Raw genomic sequence first — 27234 nt, 5'->3', positions numbered from 1 at the left:
CCTTATAAATTATACCCACCACACCTTCCTCAATTATGAAATATGATCTGCACATTGTCCTCACATCATGCTGCCCCCTCCTCACAATGTCCCATGCATGCTGCCCCCTCCTCACAATGTCCCATGCATGCTGTCCCCTCCCCACAATGTTCCATGCATGCTGCTCCCTCCTCACAATGTCCCATGCATGCTGTCCCCTCCTCACAATGTCCCATGCATGCTGTCCCCTCCCCACAATGTTCCATGCATGCTGCTCCCTCCTCACAATGTCCCATGCATGCTGCTCCCTCCTCACAGTGTCCCATGCATGCTGTCCCCTCCTCACAATGTCCCATGCATGCTGCCCCCTCCTCACAATGTCCCATGCATGCTGTCCCCTCCCCACAATGTTCCATGCATGCTGCTCCCTCCTCACAATGTCCCATGCATGCTGCTCCCTCCTCACAGTGTCCCATGCATGCTGTCCCCTCCTCACAATGTCCCATGCATGCTGCTCCCTCCTCACAGTGTCCCATGCATGCTGTCCCCTCCTCACAATGTCCCATGCATGCTGCTCCCTCCTCACAATGTCCCATGCATGCTGCTCCCTCCTCACAGTGTCCAATGCATGCTGTCCCCTCCTCACAATGTCCCATGCATGCTGCTCCCTCCTCACAATATCCCATGCATGCTGCTCCCTCCTCACAGTGTCCCATGCATGCTGTCCCCTCCTCACAGTGTCCCAAGCATGCTGTCCCCTCCTCACAGTGTCCCATGCATGCTGCCCCCTCCTCACAATGTCCCATGCATGCTGTCCCCTCCTCACAATGTCCCATGCATGCTGTCCCCTCCTCACAATGTCCCATGCATGCTGGCCCCTCCTCACAATGTCCCATGCATGCTGCTCCCTCCTCACAGTGTCCCATGCATGCTACTCCCTCCTCACAGTGTCCCATGCATGCTGCTCCCTCCTCACAGTGTCCCATGCATGCTGCCCCCTCCTCACAGTGTCCCATGCATGCTGCCCCCTCCTCACAGTGTCCCATACATGCTGCCCCCTCCTCACAGTGTCCCATGCATGCTGCCCCCTCCTCACAGTGTCCCATGCATGCTGCCCCCTCCTCACAATGTCCCATGCATGCTGCTCCCTCCTCACAGTGTCCCATGCATGCTACTCCCTCCTCACAGTGTCCCATGCATGCTGCTCCCTCCTCACAGTGTCCCATGCATGCTGCCCCCTCCTCACAGTGTCCCATGCATGCTGCCCCCTCCTCACAGTGTCCCATACATGCTGCCCCCTCCTCACAGTGTCCCATGCATGCTGCCCCCTCCTCACAGTGTCCCATGCATGCTGCCCCCTCCTCACAGTGTCCGATGCATGCTGCCCCCTCCTCACAGTATCCCATGCATGCTGCCCCCTCCTCACAGTATCCCATGCATGCTGCCCCCTCCTCACAGTATCCCATAAATGCTGCCCCCTCCTCACAGTATCCCATGCATGCTGCCCCTCCTCACAGTATCCCATGCATGCTGCCCCCTCCTCACAGTATCCCATGCATGCTGCCCCCTCCTCACAGTATCCCATGCATGCTGCCCCCTCCTCACAGTGTCCCATGCATGCTGCCCCCTCCTCACAGTGTCCCATGCATGCTGCCCCCTCCTCACAGTGTCCCATGCATGCTGCCCCCTCCTTACAGTATCCCATGCATGCTGCCCCTCTCCATGAGCTCCTAATGCTGCCTTACTCTTTTCCATAATGACACCTCCATGCTGCCCCACTCATCATACTAAGACCATCACACTAGCGCCTATGCTGAGACCCCCCCCCCTCACATATACACACACTACCCCACTCTAGATATTGACTCCCCTACATTGCTCCACTCCATACTGAGCCAACACATGCTGCCCCTTCTCCATAATGAGTTCCCAATGCTGCCCCCCTCTTATTCGGAGTCCTTATGTCGCGGGCGGGGAGGAGGGTGTTAACACTGCGCTCACCCCACTGCTCGGGTCCGGCTGCTACTGCTCTGTGGTGGCTCGAGCGGTGGGCCGGATCCCAGGGGTCTCGAGCGGCGCTCCTCGCCCGTGAGTGAAAGGGGGGTTTTGGGTGTGGGGATTGTTTATTGTCCGTGATGCCACCCACAGTTGTGGTGATTGAGTGTACACCACCGCTGCTCTGGCTGGGGATCCCGGGAGTGATGGTGTGGAGCAGCCAGTTGTTGTGTTGCCCCTCCGTGGGTAGGGGTTGGTGATCCCGGGGCCCAGTGATGGGGTTGGATGGTGGACAGGCGGGTATGGGGCCTGTGGAGGTGCAGGGGCGCAGGGACAGCGCTGTGCCGCACGGCACGGAAGTACTCACTCAGCCAGTAAACACGACACAGTTCTCGGTAAACAAACGGCTGGTTGGACGGGTCCCTCGGATGGTCCACGGTGCTGCGGTTCCCTGTAGTTAGCGGTGACGGTCTCTTCCCTGCACCTATGTAAAGTCCTTTTTGGTAGCGATGGGTTCCCACCGGTTACCCACTCCTCGGCTTCAAGCGGGGCCGAAGGAGCTCTACTCTTGCCCGCAGGCGCTGGCCCTGGGAAACTGGTGCCCTGGCGGTGGCGGTGTCTCCCCTTCACGGTCGGTCTGTTGCCTTCAATCGGGACTTGGTTGTTGGGAGACAGACGTCCCCTTCACTGACGGATTTGGCAAATTATGGCAACTCCTAGCCTTGCCGGGATCCGAAAGGCCCCTGCCCTGGTGCTGACTGTTCTTCGTATACTGCTCCAGACCGCCGGGTCACCACCCGTCCGCGGTCCTTCCAGCAACCTCCAAACAGTCCCCCTGCAGACTATCACCGCCGTCTGCTGACCTTGCTGTCACAGTCCGGGGCACACACCCGGACTAACTTCAGGCTTTCTTAACTGCTTCTTTTCTGTCACTACTCCTATTTTCCTCCTTTACCACTTCACTGTTTACTCCTCACACTTTCAACTCTCAAACTCATCTTAGCTGTTTACTCCTTCACTTCCCTAGCTTAACTCTGTTCTGCCTGGTTTTCCCGCCTCCAGGGCTGTGAACTCCTCGGTGGGCAGAGCCAACCGCCTGGCCCACCCCCTGGTGTGAACACCAGCCCCTGGAGGAAGGCAACAAGGATTTTAGGTTAGCCTTGGTGTACCTACAGGGAATGTGGGGTGCATGTGATGTTGTGACCTGTGACCCCTGGCTTGCCCAGGGCGTCACACTTACACTCCCCCCACCCAATCGATTTTGTCATTGCACTATCCCTCAACCCTTATCCTCTGTCTCTAGCATTGGCCCCTCTCTCCCATTCCCCCAGCATCAGCCTCTCTCTTCCCCAGCATCAGCCTCTCTCTCCCCCAGCATCAGCCTCTCTCTCCCCCAGCACCAGCCTCTCTGACCCCAGCACCAGCCTCTCTGACCCCAGCACCAGCCTCTCTGACCCCAGCATCAGCCTCTCTGACCCCAGCATCAGCCTTTCTGACCCCAGCATCAGCCTCTCTGACCCCAGCATCAGCCTCTCTGACCCCAGCATCAGCCTCTCTGACCCCAGCTGCCCCCAGCACCAGCCTCTCTGCCCCCTGCACCAGCCTCTCTGCCCCCAGCACCAGGCTCTCTCCTCCCAGCCTCCCCCAGCATCAGCCTCTCTCCTCCCAGCATCAGCCTCTCCTCCCAGCCTCTCCCAGCATGAGCCTCCCCCAGCATCAGCCTCTCTCCTCCCAGCCTCCCCCAACATCAGCCTCTCTCCACCCAGCCTCAGCCTCTCTCTCCCCCCAGCCTCCCCCCCAGCATCAGCCTCTTACTCCCCCCAGCCTCAGCCTCTCTCTCCCCCAGCCTCAGTCTCCCACCCAGCCTCAGCCTCTCTCTCCCCCCAGCCTCCCCCCAAGCCTAACTCTCCCCCCAGCCTCAGCCTCTCTCTCCCCCCAGCCTCAGCCTCTCTCTCTTCCCAGCCTCAGCCTCTCTCTCCCCCCAGCCTCCCCCCCAGCCTCAGCCTCTCTCTCTTCCCAGCCTCCCCCCCAGCCTCAGCCTCTCTCTCTTCCCAGCCTCAGCCTCTCTCTCTTCCCAGCCTCCCCCCCAGCCTCAGCCTCTCTCTCTTCCCAGCCTCCCCCCCAGCCTCAGCCTCTCTCTCTTCCCAGCCTCCCTCCAGCCTCAGCCTCTCTCTCTTCCTAGCCTACCCCCCAGCCTCAGCCTCTCTCTCTTCCCAGCCTCCCCCCCAGCCTCAGCCTCTCTCTCTTCCCAGCCTCCCCCCCAGCCTCAGCCTCTCTCTCTTCCCAGCCTCCCCCCCAGCCTCAGCCTCTCTCTCTTCCCAGCCTCCCCCTCAGCCTCTCTCTCTTCCCAGCCTCCCCCCAGCCTCAGCCTCTCTCTCTTCCCAGCCTCCCCCCCAGCCTCAGCCTCTCTCTCTTCCCAGCCTCCCCCCCAGCCTCGGCCTCTCTCTCTCCCCAGCCTCCCCCCCAGCCTCAGCCTCTCTTTCTTCCCAGCCTCCCCCTCAGCCTCAGCCTCTCTCTCTTACCAGCCTCCCCCTCAGCCTCAGCCTCTCTCTCTTCCCAGCCTCCCCCCCAGCCTCAGCCTCTCTCTCTCTTTCCAGCCTGCCCCCCAGCCTCTGCCTCTCTCTCTTCCCAGCCTCCCCCCCAGCCTCAGCCTCTCTCTCTTCCCAGCCTCCCCCCCAGCCTCAGCCTCTCTCTCTTCCCAGCCTCCCCCTCAGCCTCTCTCTCTTCCCAGCCTCCCCCCAGCCTCAGCCTCTCTCTCTTCCCAGCCTGCCCCCCAGCCTCTGCCTCTCTCTCTTCCCAGCCTCCCCCCCAGCCTCAGCCTCTCTCTCTTCCCAGCCTCCCCCCCAGCCTCAGCCTCTCTCTCTTCCCAGCCTCCCCCCCAGCCTTAGCCTCTCTCCCCCCAGCCTCCCCTTGCATGATTATAGTGGACAAAAAGAGGCATCGCAATGATCATCAACTAACCTGTAAGGTGCCCATACATTCTAGGCTCTACCTTAGCACATACCTGCTCCGGTTCCGCTGCACTGCTCTGGTGATCATCCTCCTCTGGCTGGCTCCAGCTTCAGTCGCGTCCTCCTCCGCGGCGTGTGTCGTCTGCAGCATTGGACGCTGCAGCACGGGGCAGTGAGCTGATTGGCACGCCCGCGCGCCTCTGACCCGGAAGTGCAGGCGCTGGAACTTCCGGGGTTAATCAGCTCACTATGCCTGGCGCCCGCCATGTATTTAAATAGACAGAAGTGCGCCTCTCCTCCCTCTCAACCCTCCCCCCCCCCCGAGAACACAGCGGAGTGTAACGGAGGGAGGGGCGGGGGGCGTGGATGTGAAGAAAAAAAAAAATATATATTATATATTATATATATATTATATTTTTTATTTTTTTTTTGCTGCCAGAAAGTGCCGCCCCCCACAACCACGGGTGCCTAGTGGCAAATACGGTCCTGAGAAAGTATGCAGCCAACATCAGTAGAAACAGAAATTAGGTGCAGGGTGAAAAACATAAACAGTAGAGAGATAAAATCCTAGCTGGACTTTCACTGTCTGGTCTAAGTAACAGCAGTATGGCTGGGCATCCAAATTAGAATATCTCCAGCAGAATATATCAGCAGGGAGAAAGTATTTATATCCGCACTTTAAGGTGACTGAACAGACAAATATAGGATAGATTCCCTTTCCTTTTGGAAAAATGTTAATATGACCTTTTTCTAATCGTACTCCCTAACAATCATGAAAGCAGGAATATTTTAAATGAGTTCTATTTTGTAATATGAATGTTAGAGTATGTTCACATAGTATTCTTTTACATGGATTTTGAAGCAGAACTGCCTCAAAATCTAAGAGGGAAAGATAAAGTGCAGGAGAAAGGGCAAGCATATACCGCGGGATAGAAAGGTGAATCTGGGAGCACAGAGAAGCCCCCCGAGGAAGCCTAACACGAAACGCACGTCGGGGCCCCTGGACAGTATCTACCAGTCGGGATTTTACTATGGGTGAGCAAGATCTATAATTATGTCACTGTGATTAATGTGCCCTCTAGTGGTTGGTTTTATATTATTTATTATACTTATGTATTGCACTTCTAATACCACATTGGACACTATATTATATCATAACCCTTCTTAGGATATGTGGCTATGTAGGATTATACATATGGTTTAGTCACTTATGGACATGGCCTATTCCTAAATGTGGCATAGTACAATACTATTCAATTGATTAGACTTATTTATATCGGCATTTTTCCAACCACTCTATATATGGGCCTGTACAATATATAGGATTATTTATCTGTGCTCCCAGATTCACCTTTGTATCCCGCGGTATATGCTTGCCCTTTCTCCTGCACTTTATCTTCCCCTCTTAATATTTCGTTACCTTTATATTAGATTTTTAATGATTGTTTAATAAAGATATTTTTTATTCACAATTCTGGAATATGATTCCATTTTTCCTGATGTGTTGTCTTATCTACACTTGTAGGCCTGAATAGCCCTTTTGCTTTGTGTTCAGATGTTGTTGACAACATAAAAATAAGGGGCACTTTGCAAACTACGACATCGCAGGTGCGATGTCGGTGGGGTCAAATTGAAAGTGACGCACATCCGGCGTCGCAGGCGATATCGTAGTGTGTAAAGCCTTTTTGATACGATTAACGAGCGCAAAATCATCGTAATCGTATCATCGGTGTAGCGTCGGTCATTTCCATAATTTGGAAATGACCAATGTTATGATGTTGTTCCTCGTTCGTGCGGCAGCACACATCGCTGTGTGTGAAGCCGCAGGAGCGAGGAACATCTCCTACCTGCGTCCTGCGGCTCACGCCCGCTATGCGGAAGGAAGGAGGTGGGCGGGATGTTTACGTCCCGCTCATCTCCGCTCCTCCACTTCTATTGGCCGCCTGCCGTGTGACGTCACTATGATGCCACACGACCCGCCCCTTAATAAGGAGGCGGGTCGCCGGCCAGAGCGACGTCGCAGGGCAGGTGAGTGCATGTGAAGCTGGCGTAGCGATAATGTTCCCTACGGCAACTATCACCATGATATCGCAGCTACGACGGGGGCAGGGACTATCGCACTCGGCATCGCAAGCATCGGCTTGCGATGTCGTAGTGTGCAAAGTGCCCCTAAAGGCCCAGTCACACACAACGACTTACCAGCGATCCCGAAAACGATGCACCTGATAGGGATCGCAGGTAAATCGCTGGGAGGTCGCTGGTGAGATGTCACACAGTCAAATCTTACCAGCTATGCAGGAACAATACAGGTCGCAGTAGCAACCTGTATAACGATCTCAGCAGTCACTGGGACTCTGTCACACAATGTCAAACACAGTGATGTGTCCTGCCCAGCAGGACATCGCCTTTGAAGAAAATGGCCTGGACCATTCTGCAACGACTAGAGATCTCACAGCAGGGGCCTGATCGCTGGTAGATGTCACACATAATGAGATAACTAACGGGATCGCTGTTGCGTCACCAAACCGTGACTCAGCAGCGATCTCGCTAGCGATCTCGTTATGTGTGACGGTACCTTAAGTGTACCCCCTTCATATTATACCATGTCTCTATTACTGATTATTAGTGATGAGCGAGCATGCTTGTAACTACTCGGTACTCGCACGAGTATCGCTGTACTCGGGCTGCTCGGCGGGGACCGAGTAATCTCGCGATACTCGTGCTGTACTCGTGGTCTTCATTTCTGCATGTTGGCGCTCTTTTGTAAGCCAGCCCTCATGCAGGGATTGGCTGGCAGACCACTGCAATGCCACAGCCCTGTTAGTTGTGGAATTGCAGTGATTGGCCGGCCTGCACAGCGTGACCGAGCCTTTATACCGGCGCGCTGTGCTCTGCTCACAGCTATCCAGACAGTGAGTGCAGGGAGAGTGTCGCTGATTCAGGGAAAGCTTTGCGGCCCTTTATAGCTTTTTCAGTTGCAGGGCTGCAAACAGTGTGACCAAAAGTCCTTCTCAGGACTATTCTAGTTGTATACAGGCAGGCAGGGTATAGCCAGGTCGGAGTACAGTAGCAGAGTCCTTCTCAGGACTATTGTTGCTATATACAGGCAGGGTATAGCCAGGTCGGAATACAGGCTAGTGACCAGAAGAGTCCTTGTCAGGACTATTGTAGCAGTATACAGGCAGGCAGGCAGGCAGGCAGGGTATATAGCCATTCCTAGTGGTGACCGTATACCAGCCTTCACCATATCTGGGGCTGGTGTACACAGTGTAAAACAGTCCAGATAGTGTCAGACTTCTCAGTAATTGTCGCTCCTAAAAACCAGTTAGGTTCTTATTGCGTCCGTGCTTGCATTTAAAAACAGCACGTGTGTGTCTGTCGGTGGCAGCGTACAGGTGCGCGTTTTGCACAAACAATTATATAACGCACAAGTCTAGTGTATAATACACGTCAGTCAGCAGTGTCTGATAGTGTCAGACTTCTCAGTAATTGTCGCTCCTAAAAACCAGTTAGGTTCTTATTGCGTCCGTGCTTGCATTTAAAAACAGCACGTGTGTGTCTGTCGGTGGCAGCGTACAGGTGCGCGTTTTGCACAAACTATTATATAACGCACAAGTCTAGTGTATAATACACGTCAGTCAGCAGTGTCTGATAGTGTCAGACTTCTCAGTAATTGTCGCTCCTAAAAACCAGTTAGGTTCTTATTGCGTCCGTGCTTGCATTTAAAAACAGCATGTGTGTGGCAGTCGGTGGCAGCGTCAGGCTCCATATTGTCCCTGGATAGAGACGTGCATGAGGGCCTCAAAACATTGTTCCCATTGCAAAGGAGCGGGTCTCCTGTCGTTGTAATGCCCATTCAGAAAGAATGGGCGAAAAAATTTACCACTGGGGGTATACCTGAAACAACGGCTTAACTATTGTAACGGTCACCATGATGGCGCATGAGGAGAAGGAGGAGCAGTCCAGCGATTACCCAAAGTCCAGAAGTGTGTTACCATGGGTGAGTGGAGGTACATGGCAAATTCCCGTTACAAACTTTAAATTCCGCTGTAATTTGCTGTTGGTGTGTGTGGTGAAGTCTGGCCAAATCCAACCCTTGTTCATCTTGATCAGAGTCAGCCTGTCAGCATTTACAGTTGACAGGCGGGTGCGTTTATCTGTAATGATTCCACCTGCGGCACTAAAAACACGCTCTGACAAAACGCTAGCGGCAGGGCAGGCCAGGACTTCCAAGGCGTAGAGAGCCAATTCATGCCACGTGTCCAGCTTGGATACACATTAATTGTAAGGCACAGAGGAATGTCGGAGTACAGTTGTTTGATCTGCAAGGTACTCCTTGAGCATCTGGCCAAACTTAGGATTTCTTGTGTCACTACCCCTCACCTCAGGGGCTGTGGTATGTGAGGGGCTGAGAAAACTGTCCCACATCTTAAAGACTGTTCCCCTACCTCTGGCGGATTGGACTTGTGCCCCTCTCGGCTGTACGCCTTGGTTGTCCAGTGATTCCTGACCTATGCCGCTAGCGTTTTGTGAGGGGAATGCTTTGCCTACTTCCGTGACTATGGCCTTCTGGAACTGCTGCATTTTGCCTGACCTCTCCGCCTCGGGAATAAGAGACATAAAACTCTCCTTTTAGCGTGAGTCTAAGAGTGTTACCAACCAGTAATGATTGTCGGCCAAGATGTTCTTAACGCGAGGGTCACGAGACAGGCAGCTTACCATAAAGTCAGCCATGTGTGCCAGACTCTTAACAGCCATCACTTCAGTATCCTGACCAACACGATGACTGAACATGCTGTCCTCCTCCTCCTCCTCCTCATCATCTACCCTGTCCTCTGGCCAGCCACGCTGAACCGAGGATATGACTGCATGTCATATCCTCAATTTGGCCAGAGAGTTGCTCCATGTCTTCATCCTCCTCCTCGTCATAGTCCTCCACTGCACGTTGTGATGAGACGAGGCTGGGCTGTGTGTTATCATCACCCACACCCACTACTGTTTCTTGCTCAAACTCATCGCGCTCCGCCTGCAATGCATCATGGTTGTTTTTTGAGCAGAGACCATTTTAGAAGGCAGAGAAGCGGTATGGTGACGCTAATAATGTCGTCATCGCCGCTCACCATCTTGGTGGAGTCCTCAAAGTTTTGGCGGATGGTGCATAGGTCGGACATCCATCTCCACTCCTCAGGTGTTATGTGTGGAGTTTGACCCATTTCCCGACGGCTTAGGTGATGCAGGTACTCAACAACTGCCCTCTTCTGCTCACATATCCTGACCAACTTGTGCAGAGTTGAATTCCAACGCGTGGGGACATCACACACCAGTCTGTGTGCCGGAAGATGCAAACGGCGTCTTAAGCCGGCAAGGCCGGCTGAAGCAGTAGGTGACTTTCGAAAATGTGCAGACAGGCGGCGAACTTTTACCAGCAGATCAGACAGCTCTGAGTATGACTTTAGAAACCGCTGAACCACGAGGTTGAGCACATGGGCCACGCATGGAACATGTGTCAGCTGGCCTCGCCTCAAAGCCGCCACCAGGTTCCGGCCATTGTCACACACGACCTTTCCTGGCTTTAGGTTCAGAGTTGTGAGCCAGTGATCTGCCTGCTGTTTCAGAGCTGTCCACACCTCTTCTGCATTGTGGGGTTTGTCACCTATGCAGATTAGCTTCAGCACTGCCTGTTGCCGCTTCGCCGAGGCAGTGCTTCTGTGTCGCCCTGGACAAGCCAGGGGCCACAGAGCACAACACTTAAACACCCCACACTCCCTGCAGGCATATCATAGTCAAAACACAAAATCCTTCTTGCCTTCCCCAGGGGCTGTTGTCCACACCAGGGTGTGGAGCCAGGCGGTTGGTCTCCACCCACTGAGGAGGAGGGAAAACACAGGCAGTGAGAGTTAAGCTAAGGAAGTGGAAGGAGGAAAGTAGTAGAGAGGAGAAAAGTGACAGCAAAGAGCCTGAAGTTGGTCCGGGTGTGTGGCCTGGACAGGACAGCAAGGTTGGCAGGATGTGGTGACCGTCTGCAGTGGAGGCCGATTGGAGTCTGCCGTAAGGACCGTGGACGGGTGGTGACTCGGCCGTACCGGACCGGTATACAAAGAGAAGCCAGCACCATTGGCAGAGGACTTTCGGATCCCGGCAAGGCTTGGTGTCGCCGTGAATTTGCCAAATCCGTTAGTGAAGGGAACCTCAGGGTTTCCAAACAGCCAAGTCCAGATAGAAGGCAACCGTACAACCGTGAAGGGGAGACACCGCCACCGCTAAGGGCAACCGTCTCCCAGGGCCAGCGCCTGTGGGCAAAAGGGGCTCCTCCGGCCCAAATCCAGGTCGGGGAGTGGGTTACCGTTGGGAAACCATCACTACCAACACTTAACTTAGGTGCAGGGAGAGACAGTCATCACTAACCTGCAGGGAGGAACAACCGCAGCCGTCCGAGAGACCCGTCCATCCAGCCACTTGTTTTACCGTGAACTGTGTCATCATCATTGGGCTGAGTGAGTACCTCCGTGCCGTGCGGCACAGCGCTGCCCCTGCGACCCTGCACCTCATCAGGCCCCGCAACCCGCCTGTCATCCATCTCTACCCCATCACCAGGCCCCGGGACAACCAACCCCCCTACCCACGGAGGGGAGAAATAACAACAAAGCTGCTCCCTGTCACAGGCTCCCGGGATCCCCGTCCAGAGCAGCGGTGGTGTCCACACAATCACCACAACCGTGGGTGGCGTCACGGACAATATCCCCAAAACCCAAACCACCCCTTTTCACTCACGGGCGAGTAGCGCCGCTCGAGTCCCCGGGATCCGGCCATCGCTCGAGCCAACGAGCAGCAGCAGCCGTAGAGCAGCGTCAGCCAGACCCGAGCAGTGGGAGAGCGCACCGTCCCCTCCTCCGCCCGCGACACTTCCAGCTTGGGACTGGTGTGGAGGGTAAAGTGGATCAGGATGCGCAGGAGGAGGAGGAGGCTGAGGAGCATGACATTCCGGAGCTGTAGAGTGTGTGTGAAACCCTGACTGAGGTAGGGCCTGCAAAACTTGGTGTGTGAAGGACGTGTTCCGTCCCTCGCTCAGACTGGGTCCCAGCTTGCACAATATTAACCCAGTGTGACGTCAACGAGATGTAGCGGCCTTGCCCACATGCACTTGTCCACGTGTCTGTGGTTAGGTGGACTTTGGCTGAAACAGCGTTGTTCAGGGCACGTGTGATGTTTTGTGACACGTGGTTATGCAATGCGGGGACGGCACACCGGGATAAATAGTGGCGGCTGTGGACCGAGTAACGTGGGACAGCTGCCACCATCATGTCGCGGAATGCTTCTGTCTCAACCAGCCTAAAAGGCAACATTTCCAGCGCAAGCAGTCGCGAAATGTTAGCATTTAGAACTGTGGCATGTGGGGTGTTGGCAGTGTATTTGCGCCTGAGTTCAAAGGTTTGCTGAATGGATAACTGAACGCTGCGCTGGGACAAGGACGTGCTTGATGATGGTGTTCTTTCTGCGTGGGCAACTGCAGGTGCAGGAGTGGAGGAGGCTTGTTCGCAGGCAGCATGGACAGGGGATTGGCTCGCATGCACAACCAGCGAAGACGTAGCAGTGACATCCGCAAGCACTGCTCCTCGACTCTGTTGTACTTCCCACAAAGTCGGGTGCTTGGCTGACATGTGCCTGATCATGCTGGTGGTGGTCAGGCTGCTAGTTTTGGTACCCCTGCTGATGCTGGCATGGCAGGTGTTGCAAATGGCCTTTTTAGAATCATCTGGAGCCAACTTAAAAAACTGCCAGTGTCAGAGTTCCGGGTTTTCCAGTTTTCTTTTGAAAGAGCTTGCCCTTTGTTAACATGGAGTTTTCTGTTCTGTTGCCCTACTTCCTGTCCATCTGTTTAAAAGCCGCCCCTAAAGCTTAGTCCAGTGCCTGAGTATACTGCTTCCTGTGTGCTCCTGCCCTGCTGCTTTTGGTTCCTGATTGTTATTCGGATCCTCTTGGAAAACAACCGACACCGACTCTGGACTTCATCTGGTATCATCTAGCTGTGCCCGGACTCCGTTTGCCGTCTTTGGTCGGCACTTCTGCCCGGTTCCTTCCGTTTAATACCACTCTGGACTCACATCACGTACGGACATTTTTGGACTTACCTATTGCCCTTTTGTGTCCCGGCTGCTGCGCATTTAGGGCTTCTGGGGTGATTGCCAGACAGTCCCTGTATAGGGGTTCGCTCTTGGTGGTCTCCCTGGGGGAGTCCGGTGCGCGGTCCCGGGAATTCCCTTTCGCTCCATCCCTGGAAGGTATTTCCTGTATTTATGTTCTACTGTGTTTTTGTTCCGTTTATGTACATATTTGCTGGTTGCATATTATAAACGTCTTGCACCAAGAACTCGTCTCTGGTTGTCATTGCCCTAACGCAATCGAAATCCTCAATACATACAATAGTATTACAGCCAGACTCGGGAAGACCTAACATTTGTACAGGCACCTTGTGTCGTGTTGTTCCAGGGAACAGTTGCCTGATGTCTGCCTGGGGCCACCACTCTGCTTCTTACTGCCTGTTGGGATGCTACGCCTCCCTCCCCCTGTGCACTGCTGTCCTCGCTCTGCATATCCTCCTGCCAGGTTGGGTCAGTTACTGGATCATCCACCACGTCGTCTTCCTCTTCCGCACCCTGCTCCTCCTCCTGACTTCCTGACAATTGTGTCTCATCATCGTCCACCCCTTGTTGAGACACGTTGCCAACTTCGTGAGAACGTGGCTGCTCAAATATTTGGGCATCTGTACATACAATCTCGTCATGGCCCACTTCAACAGGAGCTGGCGAGAGGCCAGAATTTGTGAATGGAAACGTGAACGAACAGCTCTTCCGAGTGTCCAAGTGTGGGATCAGTAATGTCCGTGGACGTGTACTCGGCCTGGTGGTAGGAAGGAGGATCAGGTTCTGAAATGTGCGGTGCAGTATCACGGCTACTGACACTTGACCGTGTGGAAGACAGAGTGTTTATGGTGGTGCCAATCTGACTGGAAGCATTATCCGCTATCCAACTAACAACCTGTTGACACTGGTCTTGGTTCAAGAGCGGTGTACTGCTGCGGTCCCCAAGAATTTGGGACAGGACGTGCGAGCGACTAGATGTGGCCCTTTGTTGTGGCGAAATTAGAGCTTGCACACAACCTCGGTCTCTGCCTGCACCACCATCACGTCCACTTCCTTGTTCGTTGACAACGCCCTTGCGCATTTTGGAATGCTGTGCTGATGTGTATTCACTAGACTTGTGCGTTATATCCAAGTTTTTGCAAAACTCACACAAATGCAGCGGAAAGCTGCCACCAACAGGCACACACGTGCGGTTTTTAAATGCAAGCACGGAGGCACTAAGAACCTAACAGGTCTCTATCCAGGGACAACGTGGAGCCTCCCAATTTTTGGCTGCCCTGCCTAAGGGCTATACTACAATAGACCCACTTCCTTCCAATGGGCACTTCAGGTTTACAGGCCCTCATGCACGTCTCTATCCAGGGACAACGTGGAGCCTCCCAATTTTTGGCTGCCCTGCCTAAGGGCTATACTACAATAGACCCACTTCCTTCCAATGGGCACTTCAGGTTTACAGGCCCTCATGCACGTCTCTATCCAGGGACAACGTGGAGCCTCCCAATTTTTGGCTGCCCTGCCTAAGGGCTATACTACAATAGACCCACTTCCTGTCAATGGGCACTTCAGGTTTACAGGCCATCATGCACGTCTCTATCCAGGGACAACGTGGAGCCTCCCAATTTTTGGCTGCCCTGCCTAAGGGCTATACTACAATAGACCCACTTCCTTCCAATGGGCACTTCAGGTTTACAGGCCATCATGCACGTCTCTATCCAGGGACAACGTGGAGCCTCCCAATTTTTGGCTGCCCTGCCTAAGGGCTATACTACAATAGACCCACTTCCTTCCAATGGGCACTTCAGGTTTACAGGCCCTCATGCACGTCTCTATCCAGGGACAATGTGGAGCCTCCCAATTTTTGGCTGCCCTGCCTAAGGGCTATACTATAATACACCCACTTCCTGACAATGGACACTTAATGTTTTGAGGCCCTCATGCACGTCTCTACCCAGGGACAACGTGGAGCCTCCCAATTGTTGGCTGCCCTGCCTAAGGGCTATACTACAATAGACCCACTTCCTTCCAATGGGCACTTCAGGTTTACAGGCCCTCATGCACGTCTCTACCCAGGGACAACGTGGAGCCTCCCAATTTTTGGCTGCCCTGCCTAAGGGCTATACTACAATAGACCCACTTCCTTCCAATGGGCACTTCAGGTTTACAGGCACTCATGCACGTCTCTATCCAGGGACAATGTGGAGCCTCCCAATTTTTGGCTGCCCTGCCTAAGGGCTATACTATAATACACCCACTTCCTGACAATGGACACTTAATGTTTTGAGGCCCTCATGCACGTCTCTACCCAGGGACAACGTGGAGCCTCCCAATTTTTGGCTGCCCTGCCTAAGGGCTATACTACAATAGACCCACTTCCTTCCAATGGGCACTTCAGGTTTACAGGCCCTCATGCACGTCTCTACCCAGGGACAACGTGGAGCCTCCCAATTTTTGGCTGCCCTGCCTAAGGGCTATACTACAATAGACCCACTTCCTTCCAATGGGCACTTCAGGTTTACAGGCCCTCATGCACGTCTCTATCCAGGGACAATGTGGAGCCTCCCAATTTTTGGCTGCCCTGCCTAAGGGCTATACTATAATACACCCACTTCCTGACAATGGACACTTAATGTTTTGAGGCCCTCATGCACGTCTCTACCCAGGGACAACGTGGAGCTTCCCAATTTTTGGCTGCCCTGCCTAAGGGCTATACTACAATAGACCCACTTCCTTACAATGGGCACTTCAGGTTTACAGGCCATCATGCACGTCTGTATGCAGGGGCATTGGTGAACCTCACAATTTTGGACTGCCCTGGCAAAGGAAAATTCTACAAAGACTCACTTCCTCAAAATGGGCACATTAGACTCAAGAGGCCTTCATGTACGTCTCTTCTCAGGGACATCGGAGTGCCACACAATGTTTTTACGTAAAATCTTTCATGTATTAATCTCAAAAAGTAACATACACCAGCTCTATCTCACTATTGGGTATGTGCCCTTAACATTTCCGCCATGAAAAATCATTTTGGGGTCATTTTGGAAGCTTTTCTGGTGAGTCCGTAAAAATGGCGTAAAACGCGGACAAAATTGTTCACAGCTGTGACTTTTCAGTGATAAATGCTTCAAGGGGTCTTCCCCATGCTGTTGCCATGTCATTTGAGCACTCTTCTGAGACTTTTGTGACATTTTTAGGGTTTCTCCATGCTGCCGGGGGGTCATTTCACAAAAATACTCGGGTCTCCCATAGGATAACATTGGGCTCGTTGCTCGGGCCGAGTACACGAGTATCTTGGGAGGCTCGGCCCGAGCTTCGAGCACCCGAGCTTTTTAGTACTCGCTCATCACTACTGATTATGTTTCTATATTTACACTAATTATTTTGGTATCAACTAGTGAGGAGCCTCAATTTTTATCTTTCCCCTACTAGGTTTTTTATTTCAGATGATATTAACCTCATCTTAAAACCTTCTAATTTAATATGACCTCATATTTTAGGTATACGTGGCATCCAGTTATTTGAGAACATGTCATAAAAATAAAGTGTTGAATATGCTTAAAGAAATATAATAAACTATAGTTCTTTATCAATGGTAATTTGCAATGTCAACAACCGATGCTACAAAGAATTGTGTTATGTTTGTTGTAAGGGAGGAGATCAAAAGAAATATCACATTGTTTTGAAAACCTTAAAGCAAGTTGATTCATATCTTTGAATAAACAATCCTTGCATAGCAAGTCCACTCTGTTTTTTTATCTATCTACTTGCATATGTATGTATCTTTTTATCTATGTATCTATGGAAATAGAGGTAGCACTCCAATACCATTCAAGTGAAAAAACGGACTATTTTTATTCACTCACTAGTGTCAAAGGGAGTCTGTCAGCAGGTTTTTGCTACCTCATCTGAGCAGCATGATGTAGGCAGAGATGCCCTGAATCCATCGATGTATCACTTAGATTACAGGTTTCAGCCATTCTGACAGAATCAGAATTTTAATTTTAGCATCTAGCCCAGCTGACTGAGCTTCCCCGCCCACACCAGACCCTCAATAGAGATTTTACATTAATAAAGAAGTGTCAGAGGAGAGGGCGTGCCACACTGCTGTGCACATGACTTTGTAGTCCAAGCAATGATAAGGGTTCTGCTGCTTAAACAAATATACCAAATAAACAACAGGTTGGACTGTGACAAGACAGGCATCCCTGAATTTCCTGTGTTAACCCCTACAGCATGCTGTCTTCAGCTTACATAGCAAAAACTTGCTGACAGATTCACTTTGAAGAGTAACCGTCATTTAAATTTTTATTTCATAAATCAATATTACACATGAAAATAGACTTTGTAATACATTTTAGAAAGAAAAATTTACTTCTTTCGTCTCCTGGACTAAACATTCAGTATTAAAATTTTCAATTCATGGGTAAAATTTGTATTCAGTGAAGAGATATTTTCCCATTACTGGCATAGGAATTGACAGCTGCTACTGATAAGATTCTATGTGACAGGAGGGGAAGTAGGATCTCAGGAATGGAACAATTTGTCTTAACTGAATACAGATTACACCTCATTTCAGGGGTAATATCCATCCTGGGTTAGGAGGGGGTTAACTGCTGGTGCCTTCACAAAAACACACACATACAACAGTAAGGTGCTTTCCCACAGTGGGTTGGATTAGGGCAGACAGGGTGGTTAGCCATCACAAAGCATGGGACTTCCTCAGTCACTAGGACAACCACCGGGGGTGAGCACCACTTGGCGTAGAAGTAGCAGCAACCATCTCACTACACGAGACTTTCCCGGGCATAGCTTGGGATAACATCTTGCACAGACAACGGGAGTTTAGTGTTTCTCTCTCTTCGTAGGGCCCGTGGCTTGGAGCTAGAGGCTTGGCCTGGGTTCCAGATAGTCTTTCTAGTGAAGTGTCCCTTGGTTGCTATTACGGGCACCGGTGGTGACCGCCGACTATCCGGGATTGGCTGAAGCCCATCGTGGCAGAGATCGGTGCTCTATGGCAGCGCCTGAACTACCTGTGAGTAAAAGACCTGGAACCGCAGCCCCTGCCTCTGCTTCTCATTTGCCGTCGCCGTCTGCCAGCACTGCGGCACCAATGGGAACTACCACCACCCCCGTCCATCCTCTATAATCCTCCATGGGGTAACCCTGCTCCACCTGTGGGGAGTGACACCATCCCGGTTGCAACCTTTACCATCAGCCCCGAAGAGCAGCACCCACGAAACCAGGCCAGGTCAGCCCGTGATGATGCAGAGGATCTGCATGCCTGGCCTGGCGACATGTTGGGTGAAAACTCCTCGACCCCAGGGTGTTACATGTGGCGTCATGAACAGGATTTTGTGCCCGCAACATCTGGGTACTGTGTGCCTATTGAACTTTCTGTTTATGGACTGTGTGTGGCATATTAGCAAAATCAGTATACACCATTGTTCACAAAGAGCGGGAAAAGAGGAGGTGTGTCTTCATAGGCGGAGCCCAGACAAGCACGCGAAAGGGAGCCTGCTGTTAGGAAAAGTACCAGGAAACCCCGTGTCTCCAACCAAGAGCTGGAACTGTTTTCCAGAATAGACTGTACAGATTATTTGAACTGCAAATCCGGATTTTGGAACTGAGTAAAGGCATGGCTATTCTGATCAAGGTAATACAGACCAAACCAGGGACCCAGCAACCGGCGACCATGGAACTGGCTTCCAGTGCTGATGACCTTCCCTGGTGATGACGCGGCAAAGACCCATTGCCCCAAATTCCTGATCGGTATACGGCCGACGGGCAGCCCATCTGTCACCGTTGTGGTGAAGCAGGACATTATGCAAGGGGCTGTCCCATGACTGTTCAGAGCCAGGGGGCCATGACCAGTTCCCTAGTACAGCCATCTCTAGAAGCAACAGTAAAGAAAGAGTGATAGTAAATGTTTTCTTGCATAAGAAAAAGTTAACATTAATGTTGATTTACTATGCTGCACTTTGAAAAATTGATAAGACCTGCTGACCTGTCTGAAAAAGTTGAATGTTTGGAATATTTTATTTGCTGTGTCTCCCAAAATGGGAAGAAATGTTGTTTGGTTAAATGCATAACAAAAAGCCGTAATCACTGTAAAATTTTGAAGCCCCCAGAGTGCTGCCATATGCCACCGGGGAATGTGGCGGCCATGGGCTTCAGGCGCCACAGGGTATTACACCTCATTTCAGGGGTAATATCCATCCCAGGTTAGGAGGGGGTTAACTGCTGGTGCCTTCACAAAAACAAACACATACAACAGTAAGGTGCTTTCCCACATGGGGTTGGATTAGGGCAGACAGGGTGGTTAGCCATCACAAAGCATGGGACTTCCCCAGTTGCTAGGACAACCACTGGGGGCGGGCACCACTTGGAGTAGAAGTAGGCGCAACCATCTCACTACAGCAGACTTTCCCAGGCACAAAAAGACCTGGAACCACAGCCCCTGCCTCTACCTCTCATTTGCCAGTGCCGGCGCCCAATGCTGCAGTGCAACGGGGACTACCACCACCCCTGTCCGTCCTCCATCATCCCCCCCGGGGTAACCCCTCTCCGCCTATGGGGAGCGACACCATCCCAGCTGCGACCTTCACTATCAGCCCCGGAGAGCAGGCCCCACAGCGGCGGCCCATCCCTGGCCGCGGACCACAGGTGAGGTCGCAATCTAAAAAGACTTTTCTAACCATCACTACCACCCCCATCCTCCATCCTTCCTCCTGTCCACTGTCTTCCCTCCCTCCTGTACATCTCGGGGGCACGAAACCGGGCCAGGCCAGCCCGTGACGATGTAGAGGATCTGCACCCCCGGCCCGGCAATGTGTCAGGTGAAAACCCCTCGACCCCGGGGTGTTACAACTGTGAATTAAGAACTTAGAGGTCTGTTGCATTTCTAGTGGGGGATATTTTTCTTAACTATAGTTTCACCTTGGTCATTTCTCAGTGGGGTTATTTTTGACAAGACATTCTCCCATTGTGTATACATTCATGATTAGTATATTTTGATTTCATGAGACAAAAATAGAGTTGTGACATAGTCCACTGAACATCGCCATATATATGGGACCTGATTTTCTGTAGATCATGAAACTTTATCAGTGAAAGGCCTTGTAACAGTATCATTCATGCTTGGAATACATCTTCTCTATCCTAGATACTTTTATGGCATACCTCTAAAAGGCAACGTGACAGTATCTGTGAAGGATCTGTATTATTCTGAACCTGAAATTAACAAAACTTACCAGGTAGGTGCTACTGTCATCAGATTGGTTAGAATTACTTATGTTCATATAAAAATATAGAGCTATTGAACTATTAGGAAAACCTCAGATATGCTTATACTTGCTACTAAAATCCCTATCTGAGATATAAACTATGTATAATTTAGCTGATAATGTTTCAGCTCTTTCAAATTAGACTTTTCTAAATTGTGTATGCAAATGGCCTTTTCAGAGACAACTACAACAGGAACTCTAATGACAACTATCTGGGATAGAAATCCTGAAAGTCTAAAGGCCCCGTCACACTAAGCAACATCGCTAGCAACATCGCTAGCAACATCGCTGCTAACGAACAACTTTTGTGACGTTGCTAGCGATGTTGCTGTGTGTGACATCCAGCAACAACCTGGCCCCTGCTGTGAGGTCATTGGTTGTTGCTGAATGTCCTGGGCCATTTTTTAGTTGTTGCTGTCCCGCTGTGAAGCACAGATCGCTGTGTGTGACAGCGAGACAGCAACAACTAAATGTGCAGGCAGCAGGAGCCGGCTTCTGCGGAGGCTGGTAACCAATGTAAACATCGGGTAACCAAGAAGCCCTGTCCTTGGTTACCCGATATTTACCTTTGTTACCAGCCTCCGCCGCTCTCACTGTCAGTGCCGGCTCCTGCTCTGTGCACATGTAGCTGCAGCACACATCGGGTAATCAACCCGATGTGTGCTGTAACTAGGAGAGCAGGGAGCCAGCGCTCAGTGTGCGCTGCTCCCTGCTCTCTGCACGTGTAGCTCCGTGCGGTGGTAACCAAGGTAAATATCGGGTTGGTTACCCGATATTTACCTTAGTTACCAAGCGCAGCATCTTCCACGCGGCGCTGGGGGCTTGTCACTGGATGCTGGTGAGCTCACCAGCAACTTGTGTAGCGACGCTCCAGCGATCCCTGCCAGGTCAGGTTGCTGGTGGTATCGCTGGAGCGTCGCAGTGTGACATCTCACTAGCAACCTCCTAGCAACTTACCAGCGATCCCTATCGTTGTTGGGATCGCTGGTAAGTTGCCAGTGTGACTGGACCTTTAATTGAACATCTAAAGTACCACTCTGGCGTTTTGGTGGGGGGAGGGTTTCAGCGCTGGAGAAGTGCTTCTAATCTGAAGTCCCTTACAGTAATCTTAGGCTAGGTTCACACACTGCGTTTTTTTGACGCTGCGTTTTTGTGCGTTTTTTGCGGCAAAAACCGCACAAAAACGCACCTGCATCAAATAAATGCGGCAAAAAACGCGTTTTTTGCTGCGTTTTGCTGCATTTTTGCTCACTGCGTCTTTATGCGTTTTTTATCAGTGAACAAAAAAAAAAGGTCTGATGTCATTTCCTTCTTCAATATGTTCTTCATTCTCCACTAGTGTATGCAGGAGAGCAGACAGCTGCAGAACTACAAGGCTCAGCATGCTCCATCCAGGACTGTATGCTGGAGAGTCAGGGGGAGCAGACCTACAAGGCTCCGCATCCTCCATCCAATAGTGTATGCAGGAGAGCAGACAGCAGCTGTCGAACTACAAGGCTCAGCATCCTCCTTCCAGGACTGTATGCAGGATTTCTTTGCCCCCCCAAACAAAAAAAATGACGTGGGCTTCGCCATATTTTTGTATGCTAGCCGGGTACAGCAGGCAGGTACGGGCTGCCCCCAACCCCCAGCTGCCTATTTGTACCCGGCTGGGAACCAAAAATATAGAGAAGCCCTTTTTTTTTAATTATTTCATGAATTTCATGAAATAATTTTGAAAAAAAAATGACGTGAGCTTCGCCTAATTTTTGTGTCCAGCCGGGTACAACTAGGCAGCTGGGGATTGGAATCCACAGTGCAGGGTGCCCATGCTTTTTGGGCACCCCCGCTGCGAATTGCAGTCCGCAGCCACCCCAGAAAATGGCACTTTCATAGAAGCGCCATCTTCTGGCACTGTATCCAACTCTTCCAGCTGCTCTGATGCTGGGTGGCTCACTGGGTAATAATGGGGTTAGGGCTAGCTGTGTATTATCAGCTGGCGCTAAGCCCAAAATTCATGGTCTCACGCCAATATTAGACATGACCACCATGAATTTCTAGTAAAGATAAAAAAACCACAACACAGAAAAATATTTTTATTAGAAATAAAACACAACACAATTAGTGACTCCATCTTTATTGAAATAAAGAACCCCCCTCCGCAGTAATCCTGGGTCAAGGGTCCCGCGCCGTCTAATCCGGATCCAATATCATCTGATCGGTTTGCTGGAAGGCAAAGCGATCAGATGATGTGTCAGGTTCTAGGGGCTGAAGCACATCACACATCAGCTGATTGTATAAAAGCCGTTTATACAATCAGCTGATGCATTGGTGCAAAAAAAAAAAAATACTCACTTATGTGCTGATTACCGGCAGCTCCTAGAGCGATTGGAGGAGTCTGATCCCGTCCGATCGCTGCAGCAGCTGCCGGTAATCAGGGATGAAGTCTCCTGACGCATCCGCTGATAACTGGCCGGGCACCGGCGTCAGCCCGAGACTTACGATCAGCTGACGCGTCAGGTGACTGCATCAGGTGATCCATCGTCAGGTCCTGCATCCTGCAGGCATACGTACCCGGGGAGACTGCACACACCCGGAGCGGCGGTACCGGTAGGAGGATCTGGGAGCGGGCATGGCACCGGGAGTCTGCAGACAGGTGAGTATGACTTTTTTTTTTTCTACTGTTAATTTTTGTTTTTGCAGCCGCTTCCACCTCCCGCCCAAACATGGTGCCGCACGGCAGCATACATGCACAGGACCGGAGGTGGAAGTGGCGGTGACGGTACCGGGAGGATTCACGCTTCTGTGTTTAGTGACAGAAGGAATCCTCTTCCTGTACACGTCACTTTACTACCCACCTCCTGCGTTTATAGCTGCGTTTTTGATCTTAGAAACGCACTAAAACGCACCTATTTGCGTTTCTCATTGCGTCTTTCAACATCCCATTGCACTCAATGGATGAAAAGCGCAGTGAAAAACGCGGGAATAATTGACATACTGCGTTTTTGTGGCACCACAAAAACACAGCTGAAAAAAAACGCTGTGTGCAGACAGCAAAAATGAAAACTCATAGACTTTGCTGGGGAAGCAAAGTCATGCAGTTTTCTGAGCAAAAACGCACCCAAAAACTGCGCAAAAACGCCGCGAAAAACGCACTTTGTGAACTTACCCTTATACTTACCTGCCATCGCCTTCACATTTTAGTGGCCTCAAAGCGCTATTTTATGACCACAACTTCTGACTGCTGGAAGAAAGATGTATCCATCAGAAGCACTCAATAAAAATCTATAAGAGCCAGAATAAGGCTCTTATAGACTTTCATTGATAAGTGACCTCTGGCTTGCTCTGGAGGTCACTGTAGCAATCCAGCAGATCACAAACTTCTGGAGAAGTACGGGAGTGATGGTGATAGAAGATAAAGATGAAGTCATGTGGTAATGCCCATTAAAGGGCTGATGTTGAATTTTAGGATTGCTACTCCCAATGCTGACAGTAAAGCTCTTGTCCTCTGCTCTGAATGTATTGCATGGCCTATAACTCTACCTACTTCAACTTGGTGCTTGCAACAAATGGAAACTTTACCCCTTAGACCCTAAATTACACAGCCAATTATATGCTTTAAGATATGTGTGGTATGCAATGGTGAACTATATAGTTCTACGATGTGAAACGATTGCTTTTAAGCCGTTTTCCTTTTATGGCTTGGGGTATTAGTTTACATTTTTAGCACCACATTGATCAAAATGGTGCATGCAGTTCATTTGGCACAAAATAAAAATTGGGCTTTTTTACCGTCTTTAACTGGTTTTGTGACTATTGGTGCCAAAAGTCGCACATTGGCGCCAAAATTCTGAAACAAATTCACCAAAATACTGGTGTACAGAAAAATACAAAAAGGTGGGGACTGGAGGAAACTTGCACCACATTTTGCAACTTTTAAAAAAATTGCAATTGATGAAAAGAAACATCCAGAATTGTTAGACCCTGCCCACAAAACAGAAAAAAACCCTCATACAAGTGAGCATATATAAAATAGACTTAAAAAATTGGAAATAGAATCCTGAATTCAGTGCAAATAAAAAAGAGCTGCAAAACATACAAAACTAGACAAGTAATAGGAGCAAAGAGGATGATGAATCGGAGCCTTATATTTAGTCTAGACCAACATGTGAATCCAATTCATTCTGCATTTCTAAAACAGAATTCTCTAAAGTGCATAAATAAAGTAGGGCAAAATGAAACAAGAGAATGATATCAATATAGAGAGACAGACTATGGGTAGGATTCCGCTTGCAGGAGACTCGCACATATCTCACATCGCATCACCTGGCATGGCCTGCCTCTCTCCCAACAGGAGCGGGTCGGCTGCATGTATTTCTATTCAGCCGACCCTCTGCTGTTGGGGAGAGAGGCAGGCCGTGCCAGGTGATACTATGTGAGATACGCGCGAGTCTCTCGCAAGTAGAATCCTACCCTAAGGTAGCGATATAAATTACACAAAACTCAGCCAAAGTAGGGCAAGAACAGGAGATACAGTTAGGTCCAGAAATATTTGGACAGTGACACAATTTTCGCGAGTTGGGCTCTGCATGCCACCACATTGGATTTGAAATGAAACCTCTACAACAGAATTCAAGTGCAGATTGTAACGTTTAATTTGAAGGTTTGAACAAAAATATCTGATAGAAATTGTAGGAATTGTACACATTTCTTTACAAACACTCCACATTTTAGGAGGTCAAAAGTAATTGGACAAATAAACCAAACCCAAACAAAATATTTTTATTTTCAATATTTTGTTGCGAATCCTTTGGAGGCAATCACTGCCTTAAGTCTGGAACCCATGGACATCACCAAACGCTGGGTTTCCTCCTTCTTAATTCTTTGCCAGGCCTTTACAGCCGCAGCCTTCAGGTCTTGCTTGTTTGTGGTCTTTCCGTCTTAAGTCTGGATTTGAGCAAGTGAAATGCATGCTCAATTGGGTTAAGATCTGGTGATTGACTTGGCCATTGCAGAATGTTCCACTTTTTTGCACTCATGAACTCCTGGGTAGCTTTGGCTGTATGCTTGGGGTCATTGTCCATCTGTACTATGAAGCGCCGTCCGATCAACTTTGCGGCATTTGGCTGAATCTGGGCTGAATGTATATCCCGGTACACTTCAGAATTCATCCGGCTACTCTTGTCTGCTGTTATGTCATCAATAAACACAAGTGACCCAGTGCCATTGAAAGCCATGCATGCCCATGCCATCACGTTGCCTCCACCATGTTTTACAGCGGATGTGGTGTGCCTTGGATCATGTGCCGTTCCCTTTCTTCTCCAAACTTTTTTCTTCCCATCATTCTGGTACAGGTTGATCTTGGTCTCATCTGTCCATAGAATACTTTTCCAGAACTGAGCTGGCTTCATGAGGTGTTTTTCAGCAAATTTAACTCTGGCCTGTCTATTTTTGGAATTGATGAATGGTTTGCATCTAGATGTGAACCCTTTGTATTTACTTTCATGGAGTCTTCTCTTTACTGTTGACTTAGAGACAGATACACCTACTTCACTGAGAGTGTTCTGGACTTCAGTTGATGTTGTGAACGAGTTCTTCTTCACCAAAGAAAGTATGCGGCGATCATCCACCACTGTTGTCATCCGTGGACGCCCAGGCCTTTTTGAGTTCCCAAGCTCACCAGTCAATTCCTTTTTTCTCAGAATGTACCCGACTGTTGATTTTGCTACTCCAAGCATGTCTGCTATCTCTCTGATGGATTTTTTCTTTTTTTTCAGCCTCAGGATGTTCTGCTTCACCTCAATTGAGAGTTCCTTAGACCGCATGTTGTCTGGTCACAGCAACAGCTTCCAAATGCAAAACCACACACCTGTAATCAACCCCAGACCTTTTAACTACTTCATTAATTACAGGTTAACGAGGGAGACGCCTTCAGAGTTAATTGCAGCCCTTAGAGTCCCTTGTCCAATTACTTTTGGTCCCTTGAAAAAGAGGAGGCTATGCATTACAGAGCTATGATTCCTAAACCCTTTCTCCGATTTGGATGTGAAAACTCTCATATTGCAGCTGGGAGTGTGCACTTTTAGCCCATATTATATATATATAATTGTATTTCTGAACATGTTTTTGTAAACAGCTAAAATAACAAAACTTGTGTCACTGTCCAAATATTTCTGGACCTAACTGTAGCTGCCCCCTTCCCCATGCATGTTTCAGGAGACTAGAATGATCCAAAATGCCAATTTCATTTGCCTATGCTCTGCCAAATCAAAAGTTTTGTTTTTGGTGGTTCTTGTGAATGATCTTATAGCCAACACTGTTTTTATATTTTTCCACCTTTTCATAGCAACTGAAACAACTGTGAAACATATAATTCATTGGGGACTCCTTTTTATGTTTTAGTCTTTTATGACAGAAATATGGTATTAAATATAATACATAATACATGTCAGTGTGAACCCGCTGGAGGTTTTTCTCTTTTATTACAAATATTAATGTTTTTTTCCTTATCTCTCAGATCTCAGGATCCACAAACTTCAGTTTCACAAACCAAGAAATACAAAATGTATCTTTATCGAGATATTTTGTTGTAACAGCCACAGTAACTGCAGAATTCACAGGTAAGTACTGTATGTTTTGTGTTCTTCTTTATAAAATAGACTGGAATTTAATCTATAATTTAATCTACAAGCAATTTCTTCTCATTTATGGGTTATCAATAGCAATTACCAAGGGTAATGGTTTTACCCCTTAGTAACATGAACAGTGCACTTTCTTCACAAGTGCCATGCATATAGCACCAAGCTCTGTGATTCCTTTTTTTGCAGCCTATGGATGGTGCAGACACAGAAATGGTGAATATTGGCTCCATATTACAGTTGAAAACTCCTCTGTAATGACCAAGAGCAG

The 27234-nt window shown here is 50.0% G+C and overlaps 1 protein-coding gene across 1 annotated transcript in view; it reads left to right on the top strand.

Moving 5' to 3' along the window:
* The window catches only part of LOC142296517 (CD109 antigen-like), a 265735-nt gene that overhangs the window by 72769 nt on the left and 165732 nt on the right, over window positions 1-27234 (top strand). The window contains exons 8-9 of the mRNA XM_075340205.1: window positions 20226-20316; window positions 26843-26945. Of these exons, the coding sequence (XP_075196320.1) occupies window positions 20226-20316; window positions 26843-26945 (194 nt within the window). The remainder of the gene's footprint in view (window positions 1-20225; window positions 20317-26842; window positions 26946-27234) is intronic.

This window comes from Anomaloglossus baeobatrachus, chromosome 3 (assembly GCF_048569485.1).
Source record: "Anomaloglossus baeobatrachus isolate aAnoBae1 chromosome 3, aAnoBae1.hap1, whole genome shotgun sequence".
Taxonomy (NCBI): Eukaryota; Metazoa; Chordata; class Amphibia; order Anura; family Aromobatidae; genus Anomaloglossus; species Anomaloglossus baeobatrachus.
Note: the sequence above shows the minus strand (reverse complement) of the source record. Positions and strands in the feature narration are given on the sequence as shown.